This window comes from Dendrobates tinctorius, unplaced genomic scaffold (genome assembly GCF_039654945.1).
Source record: "Dendrobates tinctorius isolate UK_male_01 unplaced genomic scaffold, ASM3965494v1 ptg000241l, whole genome shotgun sequence".
Classification (NCBI taxonomy): Eukaryota; Metazoa; Chordata; class Amphibia; order Anura; family Dendrobatidae; genus Dendrobates; species Dendrobates tinctorius.
The window spans coordinates 26,168,700-26,189,733 of NW_027361908.1; the positions used below are offsets into that span (position 1 = coordinate 26,168,700).

The following is a 21,034-nucleotide window of genomic DNA, read 5'->3' on the forward strand; positions in this document are numbered from 1 at the left end:
GCTGTGGCCTTTAACGCAAATGTGAAACCGGCCTAATAAACCCTATCAGGATGATATCAAGTGTTTTCTAGGACCATCCTGTCAACATCCAAGCTGCAGAGGGGCAGCCATCCTGCTTTCTCTGGCACAGGGTTCCCCGATATGGCAACAGCTGAATGAGATGTGCTGTTAATGTATAACTAACATTAGACAAAGAAAAAGCCCGTTGTGTGCACACAATGTAACAATGTGAATTGTGCCTAAAAACTTGTCTCAAAATTCACATGCATAATTTCATGATTGATTTTGGTAAGCAATGAAGTTACAGAATGGAAAAAAAAACAGCATAGTAATTCTTTGGAATATGTGAGGGAAGTCTACAGCATGCTATAATCCGCAGAGGCATTCCCCCCCCACCCCCCCATTAAGTTACTAGTTATTCATGGTGGCTAAACTTTGTAGTTTATGGAATTTAAGGATGGATTTCACTACAAGTGATGCCACCATAATAAATCGTGTCGGAACTCATTCAGTGGGTGGGAAGATCTATATGGACACCAAATTGCTGAGATAGGGCTTTCAGCTTTTCTTCAAGTAGTATATTCTTTTTAACTTCTTCATTATAGTTGTATTTCAGATCCTCAATCTCTTCAAAAAACAAGGGATCAAAGTTTTCTAGTTCCTGCTTCAGCCTTTTGATTTCTTCCTGTAAATGAGAAAAAGTAAATGTGAAGAACTTAAGTAATGTACAGTCAATCTAGAGTCTACGCAGTGAAGAGTAAAAAAATATGGATTACTAAGAAGCTACCACTCCAAATAGAAGAAATACAACCTCTACAGTAACCTAAAGCAGGGAGCTGTTCAAGATGGACTTCAGGAGATGAAAGGGCCTAAATATAGAAGAAACATCTACCAGAGAGAAATCGTAATGTAAAATGTACAAAAATAGAGCTTTGTTGGCTTATCAGCAGCAAATAATCAGAATATAGCACAACTTGTAACACCTGCGTCTCATGGTTTTAGAATGATTACAAATGGTTAAAAGTGATTTTTCTGGCCGGTCTTGAGGATGTGTGGTGAAGTCAGATGCTCGTAATTCATGAAGCGGCACGCCAGTGGTTGCATTTTTGAACTTGAAAATTATGCCAGTTTGGCTTTGGAACACACTGTTTAATAAAATGCCTGTTTCGACATTGACAGCTACAAAAACGGTTTTCTTCCTGCTGCGCCTCCTAAGTGCCTTTTTCCCCCTTGGCAGCAGTGATTGTGTCTTTATGGTGGTTACTCTATAGCCTCTTACAGTGGGGGAAATAATTATTTGATCCCTTGCTGATTTTGTAAGTTTTCCCACTGACAAATACATGAACAGTATAATTTTAAGGGTAGGTTAATAACATGGAGAGACAATATCAAAAATAAAATCCAGAGAATCACATTGTATAAATTCTCTTTTTTTTTTTTTTTTTTGCATTTTGCCGTGAGATAAGTATTTGATCCCCTACCAACCATTAAGAGTTAGACGATCATAATCAACTTGTTCCCGGCATTAAAGACAGCTGTCATACCTAGTCACCTTTATAAAAGACTCTTGTCCACAGCACTCAGTCAGACTAACCTCTACCACATGGGCAAGACCAAAGAGCTTTATTAAGGATGTCGGGCACAAGATCATAGACCTGCACAAAGCTGGAATGGGCTACAAAACCATAAGTAAAACGCTGGGTGAGGAGACATCTTTTGTTGCAATAGTAAGAAAATGGAAGAAATAACAAATGACTGTCAATCGACATCGATCTGTGGCACCATGCAAAATCTCACGTCATTTTGTATCCTTGATCATGAGGAAGATGACAGATCAGCCTAAAACTACATGGGGTGAACTTGTTAATGATCTCAAGACAGATGGGACCACAGTCACCAAGGAAACAATTGGTAACACATTGCGCTGTAAAGGTTTAAAATCCTGCCATGCCCAGAAGGTCCCCCTGCTCAAGAAGGCACATGTGCAGGCCTGTCTGAAGTTTACCAATGAACATCTGGCTGATTATGTGAGTGATTGGGAGAAGGTGCAGTGGTCAGATGAGGCAAAAATTGAGGTCTTTGGCATTAACTCAACTAGCCGTGTTTGGAGGAAGAGAAATGCTGCCTATGACCCAAAGAACACCGTCCCCACTGTCAAGCATGAAGGTGGAAACATGCTTTGGGGGTGTTTCTCTGCTACGGGCACAGGACAACTTCACTGCAGCAATGGGAGAATGGATGGAGCCATGTACCGTAAAGTCCTGAGTGACAACCTCCTTCCCTCCACCAGGACATTAAAAATGGTTGGGTTCGGGATACCTGGTAGTGGCCCATAAATCATGGATTGTGACACCAATGTGTAAAAGCAACAAGTCTTTTTAGCGACACACTTCATTGTCAAATACATTTCTGGAGGAAGAACAGGGGAATTGTCCAGACGTCAAAGACAAGAAGCTTTAGAATTTTGAGAATATGGGGAATACAAGTATTTACTACAACATACATGCAAAGGGCGATTTACCAGGAAATTACCTTCAAATGTAGTTTCTCAAGATCAGAGGTTTTAATATGTGTTTGAAGGTCAACTACTTCTTCCATCAACTTGTTGTATTTGCTGTCTTTTTCCAGAACCTGAGAGCCTAAAAGACAATATAAAAGTATGATTGTAATTTTAGTCCAGAGAAAAAGGATTTCTTCCTTTTTGGCCCAAGAATATTTGTTAGGTTTGGAAAGTGTACCCATCCTTTAAGGGCATGTCACACTAAGAGATATCGCTAGCAATATCGCTATAACTAGTGACGTTATAGCGATATTGCTAGCGATATCTGTGTCTGATACTTACCTACGACCGGCTCCCTCGCTGGTTATCGCTGATCGCGCGAGAACGTTCAGGACTGTTTCTCGTCGTCAGCTTCCTGTGGCGCTTCCTGCTGTGAGGACGAGCGACGCGTGGAGCCGGACGGGAGGACGCAGGATCGCCTGGTGTGACAGGTAAGTAGCGACCCCGGTCCCCAGCGATGTTGCTGGTGAGATCTGCCTGTGTGGCAGCTCACTAGCGACCACTTAGCGATGCACCAGCGATCCTGACCGCGTCATATCGCTGGTCGGGATCGCTGGTACATCGCTAAGTGTGACAGTACCTTTGTGGACGAGGGATTTTTGCACTTTTTTTCATCAGTTGACAGATGTATGAGGGTTTTTTGCAGTACAAGGCATATTTTTGAATACTATTAATTTTACCATATAATGTACAGAAACACGGGAAAAAATTGCAAGTGTTATGAATTGGTGAATAAAATGGAATTCTGTCATTATTTCTTTGCTTGTTTTTACAGCGTTCATTCTGCAGTAAAAATGACCTGGAAGTATATGATTGTCCACATCAGTCTGATTATGGTGATTTTAAGCAGACATTTTTTTTTTAGTGATGGGGGAAAAAAAACAACAGAATATTGCAAAAAAGAAAAAAAAAAAAAAAAAAAAAGTTTTCAGTTGATGGGGCTGAATTAGGGCTTATTTTTTGAGTATCAACCTGACATTTATTTTTATTTCTTTCAATTACATTTACAAATGAAGCCTTGATTGCTTATTAATGAGTGTTAGGTAGGTAACCAAAAAACCTCACACAATTCTGGAGTTATGATATTATATCAGACTTGTGAACGCAGAAATGTCAAATGTTTATTTTTTCCTGTATTTGTACAGGGGGAAAAGGGAGAAATTTAGAATTTTTCATTTTTTCTAATAAAATGTAGGGTATTTTTTTTAAATCATTTTTTAGTCCTCTTAAAGGACTTGAACCTGCGTTTGTCTGATCGCTTATACTACATAATCAATACCACAGTATTGCAGTCTATATAAAAAAATCTCGTCTCCTATGGCTGAACTTTACAGGAGGACCAAGATGACAGCGCTGGGGATCTTCAACAGACCCGCCTCCCCCTACAGTTATTTTAAGGCCTATATCGCATTGCATTCTGTCCCACATTTAGGGGTCCCGTCGGGGCTTCTACCCGAAAGCCCCTCCCCCACCCTACAAAAAATGTTTTAAAAAAGGATTTGGATATATGTCTGTTGTGACTTCCCTTGCTCGGATTTCTGAGCCGAAGCTCCCTCTGCTCCCTCTAGTGGTTACTGAGAGTAGTGGAGCTGGCCAGGTTTATGGAAGTTCCTCACCTGACGACGATAATTGGGAACTTGGGATTACTGGCTGGCAACATATAATTGAGCTGGCTGCTCTTGAAGGTTGCTGGTGATTTTCCTCCTTGTGCATTTGGAGTTCTTTTGTCCCCTGCCTGATCTGCATGGTTCAGTTAAGTGATTCTTTTGCTAATCCTTTGCATCTAATTTGGTTGTGCCTTTCTTTTGCTTTCTGCTTTGTTGCTAGGGTTCAGCGTATTCCCTGCTGGGGGCAGCGCTGGGCCCTGCTCTATATGTTACAGCTTGTGTCAGTTTGTTCAGTCCCCTGTTAAGTTAGTATCTTTTGCTTTGCTTCCAGTTTATACCAGAGTGCTGATCTAGCGGGGGTGAGGTCGTGTGACCTCAGGTTTTTTGTATATCAGAAGTGTTGGATTTTTTTAGGCGTTTTGTGCATGATTGCAGACAGTGTCTTCTCTGTCCTGTCTAGACAGCTTGGGCCCCAACGTTTGCTCAGTCTGTTTTCTGCCTGTGTTTGTGTCTCATCGACAATATATGTTTGGGGGCTGTCTATTCCTTTGGGGGATCTGCTCCGGGGCAGTTTAGATTTCACCTTTCTGACTTCAAGCTTAGTTAGTTCTCCGGCTGTGACGAAGCGTCTAGGGCATCGTAGGAACGCTCCACGGCCACTGCTAGTTGTTGATAGGATCAGGGGTCTGCAATCCGCTTAGTTACCAACCTCTCTGGTTTTCTGTTGGCTTAGCCTGTTCCTGCCATCCTCCTCTGTGACCCATTCATAACATATGCCCATACAAGGCCATGGGATATAGTAGTGCCGACTGAGTCAACGTGTGCTCTGTCTTGCATTGCGTGCGGGAGTATGCACCTACTATAGGCAGACACCCAGATGCAGTCTACCACATCTAGGTGTTGGTCTCCTGTAGGGGTATATACCCGAAAATGATTCATGACAAACTCAGCTGGAACCATTTTAGTCAATGATCCCCTTTGGTAGAGGATTCGGACAGAAGCCCTGAAGGGACCACTGAATGCAAGTCAGAATGAAGCAATTAGAGATTGATAGTGGCATCTAAATGGTTAAAATGCCACAGCCAGAACTTGGCACAACTTTAATTGCCCATCCTTCCTGTAAGAAATACATTTTCCCAATAGGACACACGAAAGACCATGACTGCTGTGGAGGGCAGAAGCAATACGTTGAAATTTAACTTTGTACAATATTAATATCTTAATTGTAATTATTTTATATTAATATTGAGCAGAATTAAGTAAGCCGACATCTCCCTATATACTGTACGAGCACACACACACAGCCCCCTATATACACTGAGCCCTCACATAGCCTCCCATGTTTAGTGTAACTCGCATAGCTTCTTATATACAGCATGATCCGCTGCACTGACTCTCCGCAGTTCAAGGCTGACATGATGAAATGACATAATTGCAACTGCTATCGCACAGGCTGATCGGCAGAAGATGAATCTGCAGTGCCAAATCCACACCAGTATATTTAGAGCTGTCTACACCCGAAGATGCGGATAGTGGTAGCAACAGGCGGAGAGCGAAGGCATAGTGCAGCCCGTGGACCATAATCTTCAGTCAGTCCAAAGGCCGAACTGAAATAGCCAAAGGGTCAGATGTGGCCAGAGGGCCGCAATTTGCCCAGGTAAGGCCGGTTTCACATTTGCGTGTCGGCGCAGCGACTGCCTGCACACGGCCGCCGCTAAGCCCCACCCCCGGCGCGCCTCCTCCGGTAGCTCCGCCTACCGGCGCATGACGCTGCATGCGTCCTGCGTCCCCTATCTTTATTACTGGGGACGCAGGCCGCGCGCAGTATGCGTTTGGCGGCGCATGCGTCCTTTTGACAGTGCGCCGAGCGCAACCAAATTGCAACAGGTTGCGTTTGGCGCTGGTCGGCGCACCGTCAAAAGGACGCAGGCGCCGCCAAAACGCATACTGCGCACGGCCTGCGTCCTCAGTGATAAAGATAGGGGACGCATGCAGCGTTATGCGCCCGGAGGCGGAGCTACCGGAGGAGGTGCGGCAGGGGGCGGGGCTTAGCGGCAGCCGTGCGCAGGCCGTCGCTGCGCCCTGAAATGCAAATGTGAAACCGGCCTAAGACTTATAGAGCTTATTCAGTGGTTAGCACTGCAGCCTCGAGTCCTGGGTTCAAATCCCACCAAGGACATCATCTGCAAGGAGTTTGTATGTTCTCCCCGTGTTTGCGTGGGTTTCATTCCATATTCCAAAGACATACTGATAGGGAATCTAGATTGTGAACCCCAGCGGGGACAGCGATGATAATGTCTGTAAAGCGCTGTGGAATTAATGGCGCATTATTTTGTCGCAATTAGATATGGTTATACATATGGACATAATGCTTATTTCAAAAGGGACAGAAAACTAATAATACATACCAAATGTAGCAGATTGTTTGTATACTTGTAGCTGGTGAAGCAACTCCGCCTTTTCATTTTCTAAGCGATTATTGGTCAGCCTGAAACATACAGCATATTGATATTATATCAAATAAAGCCAGACCCTAGTCAAAGGAAATCAATTATGAGCGTAGGGCCACATTCACACTGTCAGTATTTTACCTCAGTATGTGTAGGCTAAAACCAGGAGTGGGTGATAAATACAGAAGAGGTGATGTGTTTCTATTATTTTTGTGCCTGCAAAAGCCGTGGGAGAAATCTCGATCCACCTACAGCTGTTAACCCGTTAAATGCCTCTGTCAATCTCTGACAGCGGCATTTACCTTGCGCTTCTGGCAAGTGCGCCGGAAATCCCATTGGTGACCCAATCACGGGATCTCTGGTCACCGATGGGTTGGCATGACATACAGAGGTCTGGAGCAAACCTCTATAGTTGTCAAAGCCAGATTGCTATGAGCACTGCCTGGTGGTTGGCGCTCATAGTAAGTCAGCATTTCTGCAATACACAGGCGATCGATCTGATCATTGCCTATGTGTAGCAGAGGTGATCAGACAACTGCAACTTCTAGTCTCCCATGAAGACTATTGAAGCATGCAAAAAGTAAAAAAAAAAAGTTTTTAAAAATATTAAAAAAAAAATTCAGATCACCCCACCTTCAACCTATTCAAAATAAAAGCAAACAAACAAAAATCATATACACATATTTGGTTTCGCCGTGTTCAGAATCGCCCGATCTATCAATATAAAAAAAACTAACCCGATGGGTAGACGTCAAAACAAGAAAAAATTAAAAATGCCAGAATTACGTTTTTTTTTGGTCGCTAGTACATTGAAATAAAGCCCCAAATCGCGAAATATGGCACCTTTTTTTAACCAAAGTTTGGATTTTTTTTCACCACTTAAATAGAAACGAACGTAGACATGTTTGGGGTCTATGAACTCGTAATGACCTGGAGAATCATAATGGCAGGTCAGTTTTAGCATTTAGTGAACATGATAAAGAAGGAAAACAAAAAACAACTGTGGCATTTCATTTTTTTTTTTTTTTTGCAATTTCACTGCACTTGGAATTTTTTTCACGTTTTTGAGGACACGATATGTTAAAATCAATCATGATGTTCAAAAGTATAACTTGTCCTGCAAAAAACAAGCCCTCACATGGCCATATTGACGGAAAAAAATAAGATGGCTCTGGGAAGAAGGGGATCAAAAACCGAAAATGGCCCGGGGGGTTAAAGCTATCTTAATGGGTTACAATAACATGGAATACAAAATGTTGTGCTGTAGAACTTGCATCCATTTAATAGTACCTAAACGAATATGAAGACTTCAAGGGACAGACAGAAGTAAAACTGTTAAGTGGTAGCAATTAGAATTGCCTATAGCAAATGCTTTGAACAAGGTAAAAAAAAAACAACAATAAACTACTATGTTTTGTCTATAATTACCGAAGTATCTGAAATTCTCTGGAAAGCCCTTGGTCCGTCTTGGCATCATCAGGGAAATGCTTAAGGACGTCAATCTTGGTGAAGAAAAATGTTAAATGATTACTAAGCAGTATACCAAAGCCAAGTTGCTTTAGAGTAAAACAACTGTTTAAAGGAAATCTGTCACCAGGCTTTTTTTTTTTTTTTTTAAAACCCCATATGAGCAGCATATTGTATGGCCAGAGACCCCGATTCCAGTGATGTATCACAATGACAGCAAGCAGCTGAATAACCCCGCCCACACCACTGATTGTACGTGAGCAAAAAGCTGACAATGTACACAAATGATTGCCAGTCAGTGGTGGGGGTGAGCATATGAATATACCTGATTACTTGGCACCAGGTTTACTAGTCCTCTAATATATAATTTGCCAAGAGATTTGATCAAAACTACACTGCTGGAATCAGAATCTATATTATGCTGCTCTCAGATTAAGTGGCAAAAATCTTGAGATTCTCCTTAACCCCTTCACCTCCGAGCCTGTTATCACCTTAATAACCAGGCCAAAATTTACAATTTTGACCCTTGTCACTTTGAGGTAATAACTCAGGAACGCCTCAACGTATCCCGGTGATTCTTTTCTCGTGACATATTGTACTTCATGAGAGTGGTAAAATGTATTCAATATGACTTGCGTTTATTTGTGAAAAAAAATCGGAAATTTGGTGAAAAATTTGCTATTTTCAAGCTTAATTTTTATACCTTTAAATCGGAGTTAGATCACACAAAATAGTTAATAAATAACATTTCCCACATTTTACTTTACATAAGCACTGTGACAATCACAGTCACAGACGGCACTAACTCCCGGAATACTGCGATCGAACATGATCGCAGCATTCCGGGAGCAGGCAGAGGGCTGACAGCCCATCTGCTTTTGGATAGGAGACCCCGCGGGGTGGCACACAGTCCGATCGCTGCCATGGTAACCTAGAGCTGAGAAACTTCCTGTCATGCGCAGTGCATGTCAGGAAGTCTCTCAGGTCAGTGTGCACGGATTGCAGCGCTGAGAGCTTCTATAGCATGCAGATGCTGCTTCAGACTCCTCCCGAAGAAGCAGAGCGAAACGCGCATCGGGGCAGAGGGACGCCCGGAGATTCCTACCAGCACTAGTATCGGTATGTAAAACCAATCACCATTATTTGCATTTTCGGGTGCTTAGTACATTTTTTTTTTTTTTTGGGGCAAGTGACTTTCTTGTGTTAGGTTATAGGAGGACACTGAATCTACTGCCAATTTGGTTTAAGACGCTTCATTGGGCAGTTTTTTACTAAAGCAGGATTAATTGTGTCATTTGACTAGCATTCACTGTTAGGCCTGTTTCACACTTCCGTTTTTTCAAATCCGTCAAAATCCGTTGTTTTCCGTAAAAAAACGGATCCGCCATTTTTTGCAGGATCCGTTTTTTTGTCCCATAGACTTCCATTACGGTTACCGCGGATCCGTCAAAAAAACGGATCCGTTTTTAAAAAAACGGATCCGTTTGCATCAGTTTCCGTCAAAAAAACGGAAACGGATCCGTTTGGCGGACACAAAAACGGAAGTGTGAAACAGGCCTTAGGTTGCTGCCATTCATTGGTTTGTTTTACTGTGTAACTCATTCTAATGTTGCACCTTATGTTTGGCATTATTTAGGGGTTATATTATGTCTGTGTGGTTTTGTTGTAGGATATACTATGGCTCCTACTTGGTCTAGCACCTTCCTTGCACTTGTTTTTAATTGTATTTGCAATAAAGAAATATTTTTAACTTGAAAGTACCACTTCTTTTGGGACCATTCTTTCTCATTTTGGTTACCAGAACAGTGATAACAGTTTCGTAGTGGTACATTAACCCCGTTGCCTACCGTTCAGGTATGTGACTTGGGGCCTTCCTTTGTGATTTAATGCGATAGAAGCGATCAGACTACAAAAAAATGAGCGTCCCATAGTGGGACAAAGTGTAAAAATTAGAAGTAAAAAGTTTTTTAAAAATAACTGTAAAAATATTTTAAAATTAATAATAAAATAAAAATAAATATTCGATCACTACATAATTATTTGAATGAAAAAAATCTAAACAATAAAAGCACACATTTGGTATCGCCGCGTCCATAACGACCTGACCTATAAAACTGTTCCACTAGTTAACCCCTTTAGTGAACACCATAAAAAAAAAACAAGGCAAAAAACAAAAAGTGGAATAAAGCCCGATCAAAAAGACGGATATAAATAACCATGGTACCGCTGAAACGTCATCTTGTACCTCTAAAAACGAGCCGCCATACAGCATCATCAGCGAAAAAATAAAGTCATAGCTCTCAGAATAAAGTGATGCAAAAATAATTATTTTTTCTATAATAGTTTTTATTATATAAAAGAGCCAAAACATAAAAAAAAATGAGGTATCGCTGTCATTGTACTGACCCGAAGAATAGAACTTCTTTATCAATTTTACCACACGCGGAATGGTATAAACGTGCCCCTCCCCCCCCCCCCCCCCCAAAAAAAAAATAAAAATAAAAAAAATTCATGAATTGCTGGTTATTGCTCATTCTGTCTCCCCAAAAATTGGAATACAAAGTGATCAAAAAATGTCATGTGCCGGAAAGTGGTACCAATAAAAACGACAACTCGTTACGCAAAAAACAAGACCTTACATGACTCTGTGGGCCAAGTTATGGAAAAATCATACCTCTCAAAATGTAGTGATGCAAAAACTATTTTTTGCAATAAAAAGCATCTTTTAGTGTGTGACAGCAGCCAAACATAAAAACCCGCTATAAGGTCTCTTTCACACGTCCTGGTACCGTCCGGTACCGGTGATGTCAGTGTCCGTGTGTGTAATACTTGCGGCACACGTGTGGCATGTGCGTGCCGCATCAGTACCACACGGAGGGGCGCCAGGGAAGAAGCATTATAGTAAGCGCTGTTCTCCGGCGCCGGGTGCTGAACACTGCTTTCATAATTCTCCCCTGCTCTGCTGGTGATCGGCGCGAGCAGGGGAGAATGATGAGTTACATGTAATCCCTTAACGACCGCCGATACGCCTTTTAACAGTCGCAGTTAAGGGTACTTAAACCACAGCGCCACTTTTTAACGGCATTGAGGTTTAAGGTTATAGCGCCCCCCCAGCGTCGGCATTTCTCCGGGATCTTGGCTGCCAGGATAGCAGAGACCCCAGAGAACATGATTCGGGTCGGTTCTTACCGACCCGGTGTTACGATTGCTGTTATTAACGGTATAGCGGCGACCGCAAAAAGTCAGATTTTCCATTTAATTTCGCTCTCCTTTGATGTGATTACACATCAGAGGAGAGAGAAATAGGGTCCCCCGATCACCTCCCCGATACCTCAGTTGTCTCTGCAGGCCCCCCTGAAGTCCCCCAGGCTGCCGGCATTTTCTGGGAGAAAATGGCGGGCACATGTGCAGTGTGCCTGCCGAGATCTGCCCCCCGGCAACAATGAGATTTTTTTCCTATTGGTTCATTTTGATCACTGTGATAGACCCTATCACAGGGATCAAAATAAAAAAAATAGTAAGTTAAACCCCCCTTTATCACCCCCTTACTTAAGGAAAAATAGCAAAAAAAAAAGTATTTCCATTTTCCCATTAGGGATAGAGTTGGGCTAAAGTGAGTTGGGCTAAAGTTAGGGTTGGGGCTAGAGTTGGGGTTACGGATTGGATTACGGTTATGGTTGGGATTAGGGTTGGAGTTAGAATTGGGGGGTTTCTACTGTTTAGGCACATCAGGAGCTCTCCAAACGTGTCATGGCATCTGATCTCAATTCCAGCCAATTCTGCGTTGAAAAACTGTGCTCCTTCCCTTCCGAGCTTTGCCATGTGCCCAAACAGTGGTTTATCCCCACATATGGGGTATCGGCATACTCAGGACAAATTGCACAACAACTTTTGGGGTCCACTTTCTCCTGTTACCCTTGGAAAAATAAAAAAATGGGGGGTGAAAAGATCATTTTTGTGAAGAAATGATTTTTTATTTTTACGGCTCTACGTTATAAACTTCTGTGAAGCACTTGGGAGTTCAAAGTGCTGACCATACATCTAGATAAGTTACTTAGGGGGTCTAGTTTCCAAAATGGTGTCACTTGTGGTTTTTTTTCACTGTTTAGGCACATCAGGGGCTCTCCAAACGCGACATGGTGTCCAATCTCAGTTCCAGCCAATTTTGCATTGAATAGACAAACGGCGCTCCTTCCCTTCCGAGCTCTGCCATGTGCCCAAACAGTGGTTTATCTGCATATATGGGGTATCAGCGTACTCAGGACAAATTGTACAACAACTTTTGGGGTCCAATTTCTCCTGTTACCCTTGGTAAAATAAAAAAAAATGGATCTGAAGTAAATATTTGTGAGAAAAAGTGAAATGTTCATTTTTTTTTTTTTTTTTTTAACATTCCAAAAGTGGCTGAAGCACATTAAGGGTTAATAAACTTCTTGACTGTGGTTTTGAGCACCTTCAGGGGTGCAGTTTGTAGAATGGTGTCACGTTTGGGTATTTTCTATCATACAGACCCCTCAAAGCGACTTCAAATGTGATGTGGTCCCTAAAAAAATGGTCTTGTAAAAATGAGAAATTGCTGTTTAACTTTTAACCCTTATAACTTCCTGACAAAAAAAAAATTTGGTCCCAAAATTGTGCTGATGTAAAGTAAAGATGTGGGAAATATTACTTAAGTATTTTGTGTGACATATCTCTGTGATCTAAGGGCATGAAAATTCAAAGTTGGAAAATTATGAAATTATAAATTGCTCAGTAGCACAGATGAACCATCAGAGCACGCTAACCTACATGAGTTGATAATTTTACATAGTTATCTAATCTATTCTAGAGCTTTTGTTAAACTAGTTTTTGAAACGTCAGAATATAATGCTCGGCATTTGCTTACAACTTGCAGGACATATTGCTTCTGTTCTTCATCTTTTGTCAGAAGGTCGTTAAAGTCGGTTACTTCCTACCTCTTAATTTTTCTTTCCTAACTTTTGGATTTACAACCCTAGCGTGCTCTGATGGTTCATCTGTGCTACTGAGCAATTTATTAGCCATTAACAACTTCTCATTGTCTGTAATGGTGGGATCAAAAAACGATAATCCCACCAACTCTGCATTCAAATAGCACAAATGGTTCGAAAATTTGGTCAGGGCTATTTCTGCAATGTTGTTGTCACATTCTTTATAGTCTAACAGACTATGCAAAATACCTAAATCTTAAAATACCTCAATTTGGATTTTTTTCAAACTTTGAGCGACGAGCGGCACGGGTTAACGTCGTTTGATCGAGCTCAAATTTTGGCTCTCTCAATATCTGGAAAGGGGATCGTTTTGTGGGGTCCAGACGGACAAAATTCCGACATCGATTTTTTGCGGTCACCCTAGTGCACACGCTGTGGATTTTTAACTGCGGAAAAGCTGCGGTTTTGAATCCGCAGAAAGAAATGACATGTCACTTTTCTGCGGATTCTGCTGCGGTTTACCATCTCCTCCTTTGTAGAGGGGATAAACCGCAGGCCAATCCGCAGGTCATTTTACCTGCGGTTCCGCAGATACCAATCCGCAGCGTGTGCACATAGCCTAAGACACACTTTTTTCCCCTAAAATTTTGGGGGAAAATGGGGGTGCGTCTTATTAAAAGAATATACTTGCAAATACTGTGGGGGTAGCAGGAGTCGGGCGATTATGCGGTGGTCTTGGTCCGACGCTGCCAAGCTATGATCACACTCCCTTCCCAGGCTGGTGCAGCAGGTTCAGCAGTGGTGCTCTGCCACCATTTTGTGAAAGCCCGGAGGCCCCGCACATCCATTGCTGTGATGCAGTGGCCTCCAGAAAAATGGCAGCCGGGGGCGGCACATGCTTAGATTGAGATATCGGCAACGAGATCTCTAACTGAGCATGCGCTGCCCCCGGTGGCCATTTTCCCGGATGCCACCGCATCGCAGAAATGGTTATGTGGGGCCTCTGGGCTTTCACAAGAAGCCGGCGGAGCCCCCCGCACCACCGCCGAACCTGCAGCACCTGTCTGGGATGGGATTTCCTGGAGGCCACCGCATCGCAGCAATGGATATGCGGGACCTCCGGCCTTTCACAAGATGCCGACAGAGCCCCGAGCACAACCGCCGAACCTGGCACACCAGCCTGGGATGGGATTTCACGGGGCCACCGCACCTGCCACAGGTGCCTGGGATGGGAGTCATATCGCCAGACCACCGAACATCTCCTGTGACCCTGCTCCACCAGCGCTGCTGATCCCCCTGAGTAAGCTGAATTCGGACTGTAAGACGGACCCCCATTTCACTCATTAATTTTTTTTCCCTATTTTCCTTCTGAAAACTTGGTGTGCGTCTTATAGTCCGAAAAATACGGTACGCAAACCTTTTTACACATGAGTTTTTGCTGCAGATTTGACTGACTCAATTGAAGTCAATGAATCAAAAACGCTGCAGAAACGCAAAAAGAATTGACATACTGCAGAAAATAAAACGCTGCAAATACGGAAGGAAATTCAAGGATCATGTGCACAACACTTCAGGATTGTCATTGCATTACCTTGCTTTAATATTCTATTGTGTTTTTGGAGCATTTCCGCAAGTAAAAAATTGACGCAAAAACGCATCATGTGCACATAGCCTAGAGGGACCAAAAATAATTAGACAATTATCTCAAAAGCTCTTTAATGGGTTGCATGGGCTATTTCCTTGTTAGTCCATCATCAGTTAAGCAGTTAAACAGTCTGAAACTAATTCCACATGTGGCCTTTACATTTGAAAGCGGTTACTGTGAACTCTCAACATGCGGAGAAAGGAGCTTTGAATGGAAGAGAAACAGACCATCACTACTCTGAATAAAAAAGAATTTTGAAAAAAATGTTAATAGTAGCCAAAGCAACAGTTGGTACTTTTTTTTTTTTTTTTTTTAAGTGTACTGGCGAGCTTGGGAATTCAATAGAGCCTGGACGTCCACGGAAGACATCAGTGGTGAATAATTGCAGAATCATTTTCTTGGTGAAGAAAAACCTTTCACAACTTCCACTCAAGTGAAGATCAGTCTCCAGGAAGTAGCTACTATAACACCTAAGTCTACCATTTCTTAATGAGTGCAAATACAGAGGGTTCACTACAACGTGCAAACTATTTATCAACCTTAAAAGTAGGCCAGATTACACTTTGCCAAAAAAGAACAAAACATCTAAATAAGCCAGCCCTGTTCTGGTAAAGCATGTCTGGACAGATGAAACTAAGATCAACCTGTAACAGAATGATGGGAGAATAAAGTATGGAGAAAGCTTGGAACAAGCACACCACATCTTCTGTAAAACATTGTGGAGACAGATGAGGGCATTGTCCAATTATTTTTGAGCCCCCGAAATGAGGATTTTTAGAAAAATGGTTGTAATTCCTAAAACGTTTCACAGGATATTTTTGTTCAACCCCTTTAATTAATCATGAAAGTCTCCATTTCAATTGCATCTCGGTTAATTCATTTTAAATAAAAAATAGGGACACACAGAGGCCAAATCACGGAGATTTGGTCATTATCCAAATATTTCTGGACCTAAGTGTATCTGTAAGTTAAAGCATGTCTTGATGCCACCCATTAAAAGGAACACTAAAGCTCAGATTCAGCAAGACGTGTAATTTTCAAGTCAGTCGTGATGAGGATGAGGGGACAGGGTGGAGGACCTCGCCACAAATCGTATTCTAGTCAGATACTGGAGTATGATTTGTTGTGTAAGGCCACCATGCCTCTGCCACACCACCATCTCATTACAATTCTGCCCACTTTGTCAGAGCTGGGCGAAAATGGCATGAAAACGCCAAAAGTTACCAAATTTGTCTACAGTCGTGTACTGCCCAAAAATGTTACAACTTTTCCAAGCTTTGATTATTTGGAGCCTAAGTCTACAAGAGAGCAACTATTTTGATATATAACAAACTTCTGTAGGAAATAGAGGGGTTAATCTTCTACTGATCTATAAGGGGAAAGTGGAAAATTATGCTGCAGCCAGCTAATGGGGAGATGAGGAAGATTAAACTGCAGCCAGCTATCGAGAGAAGAGGAAGATTCCGCTGCAGCCAGCTACCGGGAAATGGGGAAGATTCTGCAACAGCCAGCTATTGGGGAGAAGGGGAGGATTACGCTCCTGCCACCTATTGGGGAGAAGGGAAAGATTCCTCTGCAGCCAGCTATCAGGGAGATGGGAAAGATTCCGCTGCAGCCAGCTATCGGGGAGACGGGAAAGAGTCCACTGAAGGCAACTATCGGGAAGACAGGAAAGATTCCGCTGCCGTCAGCTATCAAGAAATGGGGAAGATTCTGCTGCAGCCAGCTATCGGGAAATAGGGAAGATTCCGCTGCAGCCAGCTATCGGGAAGACGGGAAAGATTCCGCTGCAGCCTGTTAAGGGGAAGACTGGAAAGATTCCGCTGCAGCCTGTTATTGTGAAGACAGGAAAGATTCCGCTGCAGCCAGCTATCAGGAAATGGGGAAGATGCTGCTGCAGCCAGCTACTGGGAAATGGGGAAGATTAAACTGCAGCCAGCTACCGGGAAATGGAGAAGATTCCGTTGCAGCCAGCCATCAGGTAGAAGGGGAGGATTTCGCTGCAGTCAGCTATCAGGGAGATGGGGAGGACTCTGCTGCAGCCAGCTCTCGGGGAGATGGGGAGGACTCTGCTGCAGCCAGCTATCAGGGAGACGGGGAGGACTCTGCTGCAGCCAGCTATCAGGGAGACGGGGAAGATTCTGCTGCAGCCAGCTATCGGGGAGACGGGGAAGATTCCACTGCAGCCAGCTATCGTGGAGACGGAGAAGATTCCGCTGCAGCTAGCTATCGGTGAGAAGTGGAGGATTCGGCTGCAGCCAGCTATCAGGGAGAATGGGAAGACTGGAAAGATTCCGCTGCAGCCTGTTATTGGGAAGACAGGAAAGATTCCGCTGCAGCCAGCTATCAGGAAATGGGGAAGATGCTGCTGCAGCCAGCTATCAGGAAATGGGGAAGATGCTGCTGCAGCCAGCTACTGGGAAATGGGGAAGATTAAACTGCAGCCAGCTACCGGGAAATGGAGAAGATTCCGCTGCAGCCAGCCATCAGGTAGAAGGGGAGGATTTCGCTGCAGTCAGCTATCAGGGAGATGGGGAGGACTCTGCTGCAGCCAGCTCTCGGGGAGATGGGGAGGACTCTGCTGCAGCCAGCTATCAGGGAGACGGGGAAGATTCTGCTGCAGCCAGCTATCGGGGAGACGGGGAAGATTCCACTGCAGCCAGCTATCGTGGAGACGGAGAAGATTCCGCTGCAGCTAGCTATCGGTGAGAAGTGGAGGATTCGGCTGCAGCCAGCTATCAGGGAGAATGGGAAGACTGGAAAGATTCCGCTGCAGCCTGTTATTGGGAAGCCAGGAAAGATTCCGCTGCAGCCAGCTATCAGGAAATGGGGAAGATGCTGCTGCAGCCAGCTACTGGGAAATGGGGAAGATTAAACTGCAGCCAGCTACCGGGAAATGGAGAAGATTCCGCTGCAGCCAGCTATCTGTGAGAAGTGGAGGATTCCGCTGCAGCCAGCTATCAGGGAGAATGGGAAGATTCCGCTGCAGCCAGCTATCGGGAAGACGGGAAAGATTCCGCTGCAGCCTGTTAAGGGGAAGACAGGAAAGATTCCGCTGCAGCCTGTTATTGGGAAGAAAGGAAAGATTCCGCTGCAGCCAGCTATCAGGAAATGGGGAAGATTAAACTGCAGCCAGCTAGCGGGAAATGGGGAAGATTCCGCTGCAGCCAGCTATCTGTGAGAAGTGGAGGATTCCGCTGCAGCCAGCTATCGGAGAATGGGAAGATTCCGCTGCAGCCAGCTATCGGGAAGACGGGAAAGATTCCGCTGCAGCCTGTTAAGGGGAAGACAGGAAAGATTCCGCTGCAGCCTGTTATTGGGAAGAAAGGAAAGATTCCGCTGCAGCCAGCTATCAGGAAATGGGGAAGATTAAACTGCAGCCAGCTACCGGGAAATGGGGAAGATTCTTCTGCAGCCAGCTATAGGAGAGAAGGGTAGGATTCCGCTGCAGCCACCTATCGGGGAGAAGGGGAAGATTCTGCTACAGCCAGCCATCGAGCAGAAGGGGAAGATTCCGATGTAGCCAGCTATCGGGAAGACAGGAAAGATTCCGCTGTAGCCAGCTATCGGGAAGACAGAAAAGATTCCGCTGCAGCCAGCTACCGGGAAATGGGGAGATTAACCTGCAGCCAGCTATCGGGGAGAAGGGGAGGATTCCGCTTCAGCCAGCTATCGGGGAGAAGGGGAAGATTCTACTGCAGCCAGTTATCGGGGAGACAGGAAAGATGCCGCTGCAGCCAGCCATCAGGAAGACTGGGAAGATTTCGCTGCAGCAAGGTATCGGGGAGCAGGGGAAGATTACGTTGCAGCCGGTAGATGAGGTGTGAAAGAGTCCGCTGCAGAAAGTTATCAGGGAGACAGGAGAGATTCTAATACAGCTAGACACAGGCTAGTGAAAATGGCAAGGGACATTGCAGGTCTACTGAAATACACAATTATTTATATATTTTTCACTTTTAATTAAAATATGAGAAAACATATCTCTCGGCAGCGGCGGAAGGATACATCGCGGTGGATTACCTCCGCCTGTCAGTGCATTACAGGAGGCCCTGTAGAACACGGACATCGTCCAATGTCACTGTTCTACACGGGATATCGTCGTGGGACACTCGTTATTAACTGGACTACGGCGGAAAGGTAATGTATAAATTGGTTTATTTTATTACAGGATAACGAGGGCTTCGGGGACTACGTGATTGGTGAGTATGTACTCTGTTATATGTTTGTACTGTCTTTAATGTATGTGTATATGTATGTACTGTATTTTTTTTTTCTTACTACTGAACACATGCACTGTCTGATGGGACTACTGTCCCATCATCGGCAATGCTATCACTGTTAGCATTCATAGCCGGATGGGAGCAGTAGTCCCATCACAGACAATGGCTGCTTACACAGACAGACAGACAGAGACACACACACACACACACACACACACACACACAGACACACACAGACATGCACACCCCCGCAAACATCCCTCCTCCCAATCTGCAGCGTTTCTTGCACCGACATCCTCAGCAAATCTGCAGATTTTGTTTTATACCTGCGGTTTTGCTGTGGATGTACCTGACTCAATGGAAGTCAATGGGTGCAGAAACGCTGCAGATCCGCAAGAAGAATTGACACGCTGCAGAAAAAATACCGCTGCAAATCTGCATGGATTTTTCCACAGAGTGTGCACAGCATTTCTTAAATTCACATTGAATAACATTGGCGGTGCACTACACTGCAAATTTGATGCAATTCCGTGAGTCCAAAAATGCTGCGGAAACACATCTAAATCCACAACGTGTGCACACAGCCTAAGTGTACCAATCACTGCATACAATGTAATAGTAAGCTGACTGGAAGTGAAATGTCTCCCCAAAAATATAAATTGACCGATTTGTTAGTGCCGATTTTGACACATTACATGTAGCAATGCATTTGCTGTCACAAAACCTAATGAATCGTTAAAAAAAACTCTCCAGAATATTGTCGTCTTATAGATTTTCAGTAATACAGAAATGATGCCAAACCAGGTACACGATGCGGCACTAAGATAGTTTCGTTTATTTTATCCGGATCCTCAGTTACTTACTTCATCTCTTAGGTGCTGAATTGTTTGTTCGGTTTTCCGTTCACGCTCAGTTGCTTCTTTCAATAGCCTTTTCAGATCAACAATGCTATCGTTTCTCTTTAGAAGCTCGGCGTCCATCTCCTTCATCTTCGTTTCATAGATTCTGACAAGTTAAAAAAGGAGCCTTTTATCTGGCTATTTTGTTAAGAAATAAAGTGTCAATGACAAAGTAAGAGAATGCATAAGATCAAACGAAAGAAAAAGAAGGTGTGCATCTAATACTCAAGTTTTATTACTCCGAAGCATTTAATCTCCAGTGAAGAGTGTATAGAAATATAGCTATTGTGTGCGGCGGGCTTCACTGGAGACATATCTCACAAAGCAAAACAACTGGCGCTTTTGTAAAATCCTTGGGCTTCAAGGGTTATTAATTGTATCTGGTCTGAATTCACCGGCAGGTACGGCTGTTAAAGCCATGCCTACAGAAAAAGTGATGCCACCTTAAGATTACTTCTAGCATCTTGAAATGTAATGTGGCGGACCTGTGTTACCAAGCGGTACGTTACACAATGCTTCCCTGATGGGTTTATTTCCCTATTGTGTTTGCTACACACAAAGGATGAATGCCTTCAAGTACCTCTCATGTAGAACCACCCTTTTCTATGAAAGCGCTAGAGAAGGCGATTGCGGTAATATCTATATAATAGGACCGCCATTTCATGGGTTTATTAATAAAAAGCTTTTGATGGCTGAAGTTCTTGTTGAAAATAACATTAACCCCTTCACCCCGCAGCCCATTTTCATTTCCGTTTTTTTCCTCCCCTTCTTCCCAGAGCCATAACTCTTATTTTTCTGCCAACAGACATATGAGGGTTTTTGGCAGGATGAGTTGTTCTCCTGAATGACACCATTCATTTTACCACATAGTGTACTGGAAAATGGGAAACAAATTGCAAGTGTGGTGAAATTATGAAAAAAAACCCCACACAATTCTTACATCGTTTTTTGGGAATTGTTTTTACGGTGTAAATTTTGTGGTAAAAATGACCATGCAATAGGATTCTCCTCATTAATACAATTACGTTGATATGAAGCATGTCCAGTTTTTTTTAATTATTTTTAGTTAGTTTGGAAAAAAAAAATCTGAAGTTTGCTAAAAAAAAAAAAAAAAATTGACAGCATTTCTTGTGGAATCGTGGTGACAAAAAACCTCGTAATTTTGTTGTTCTTGAATTTTTTTCCTGTTACTGTGTCTGCCAATTGGGTCAATTGTTTTTGTATTTTGATAAATCAT

General features: G+C 43.4%; 1 protein-coding gene across 3 annotated transcripts in view; it reads right to left on the minus strand.

Moving 5' to 3' along the window:
- The window catches only part of CEP290 (centrosomal protein 290), a 378,885-nt gene continuing 357,851 nt past the window's right edge, over window positions 1-21,034 (minus strand). For all 3 annotated transcript variants that reach the window (XM_073557000.1, XM_073556998.1, XM_073556999.1), the window contains 5 exons: window positions 19,762-19,903; window positions 8,046-8,119; window positions 6,576-6,655; window positions 2,533-2,639; window positions 1-685 (listed from right to left, as the gene is read on the minus strand). In XM_073557000.1, the coding sequence (XP_073413101.1) occupies window positions 509-685; window positions 2,533-2,639; window positions 6,576-6,655; window positions 8,046-8,119; window positions 19,762-19,903 (580 nt within the window). In that variant the 3' untranslated portion in view covers window positions 1-508. The remainder of the gene's footprint in view (window positions 686-2,532; window positions 2,640-6,575; window positions 6,656-8,045; window positions 8,120-19,761; window positions 19,904-21,034) is intronic.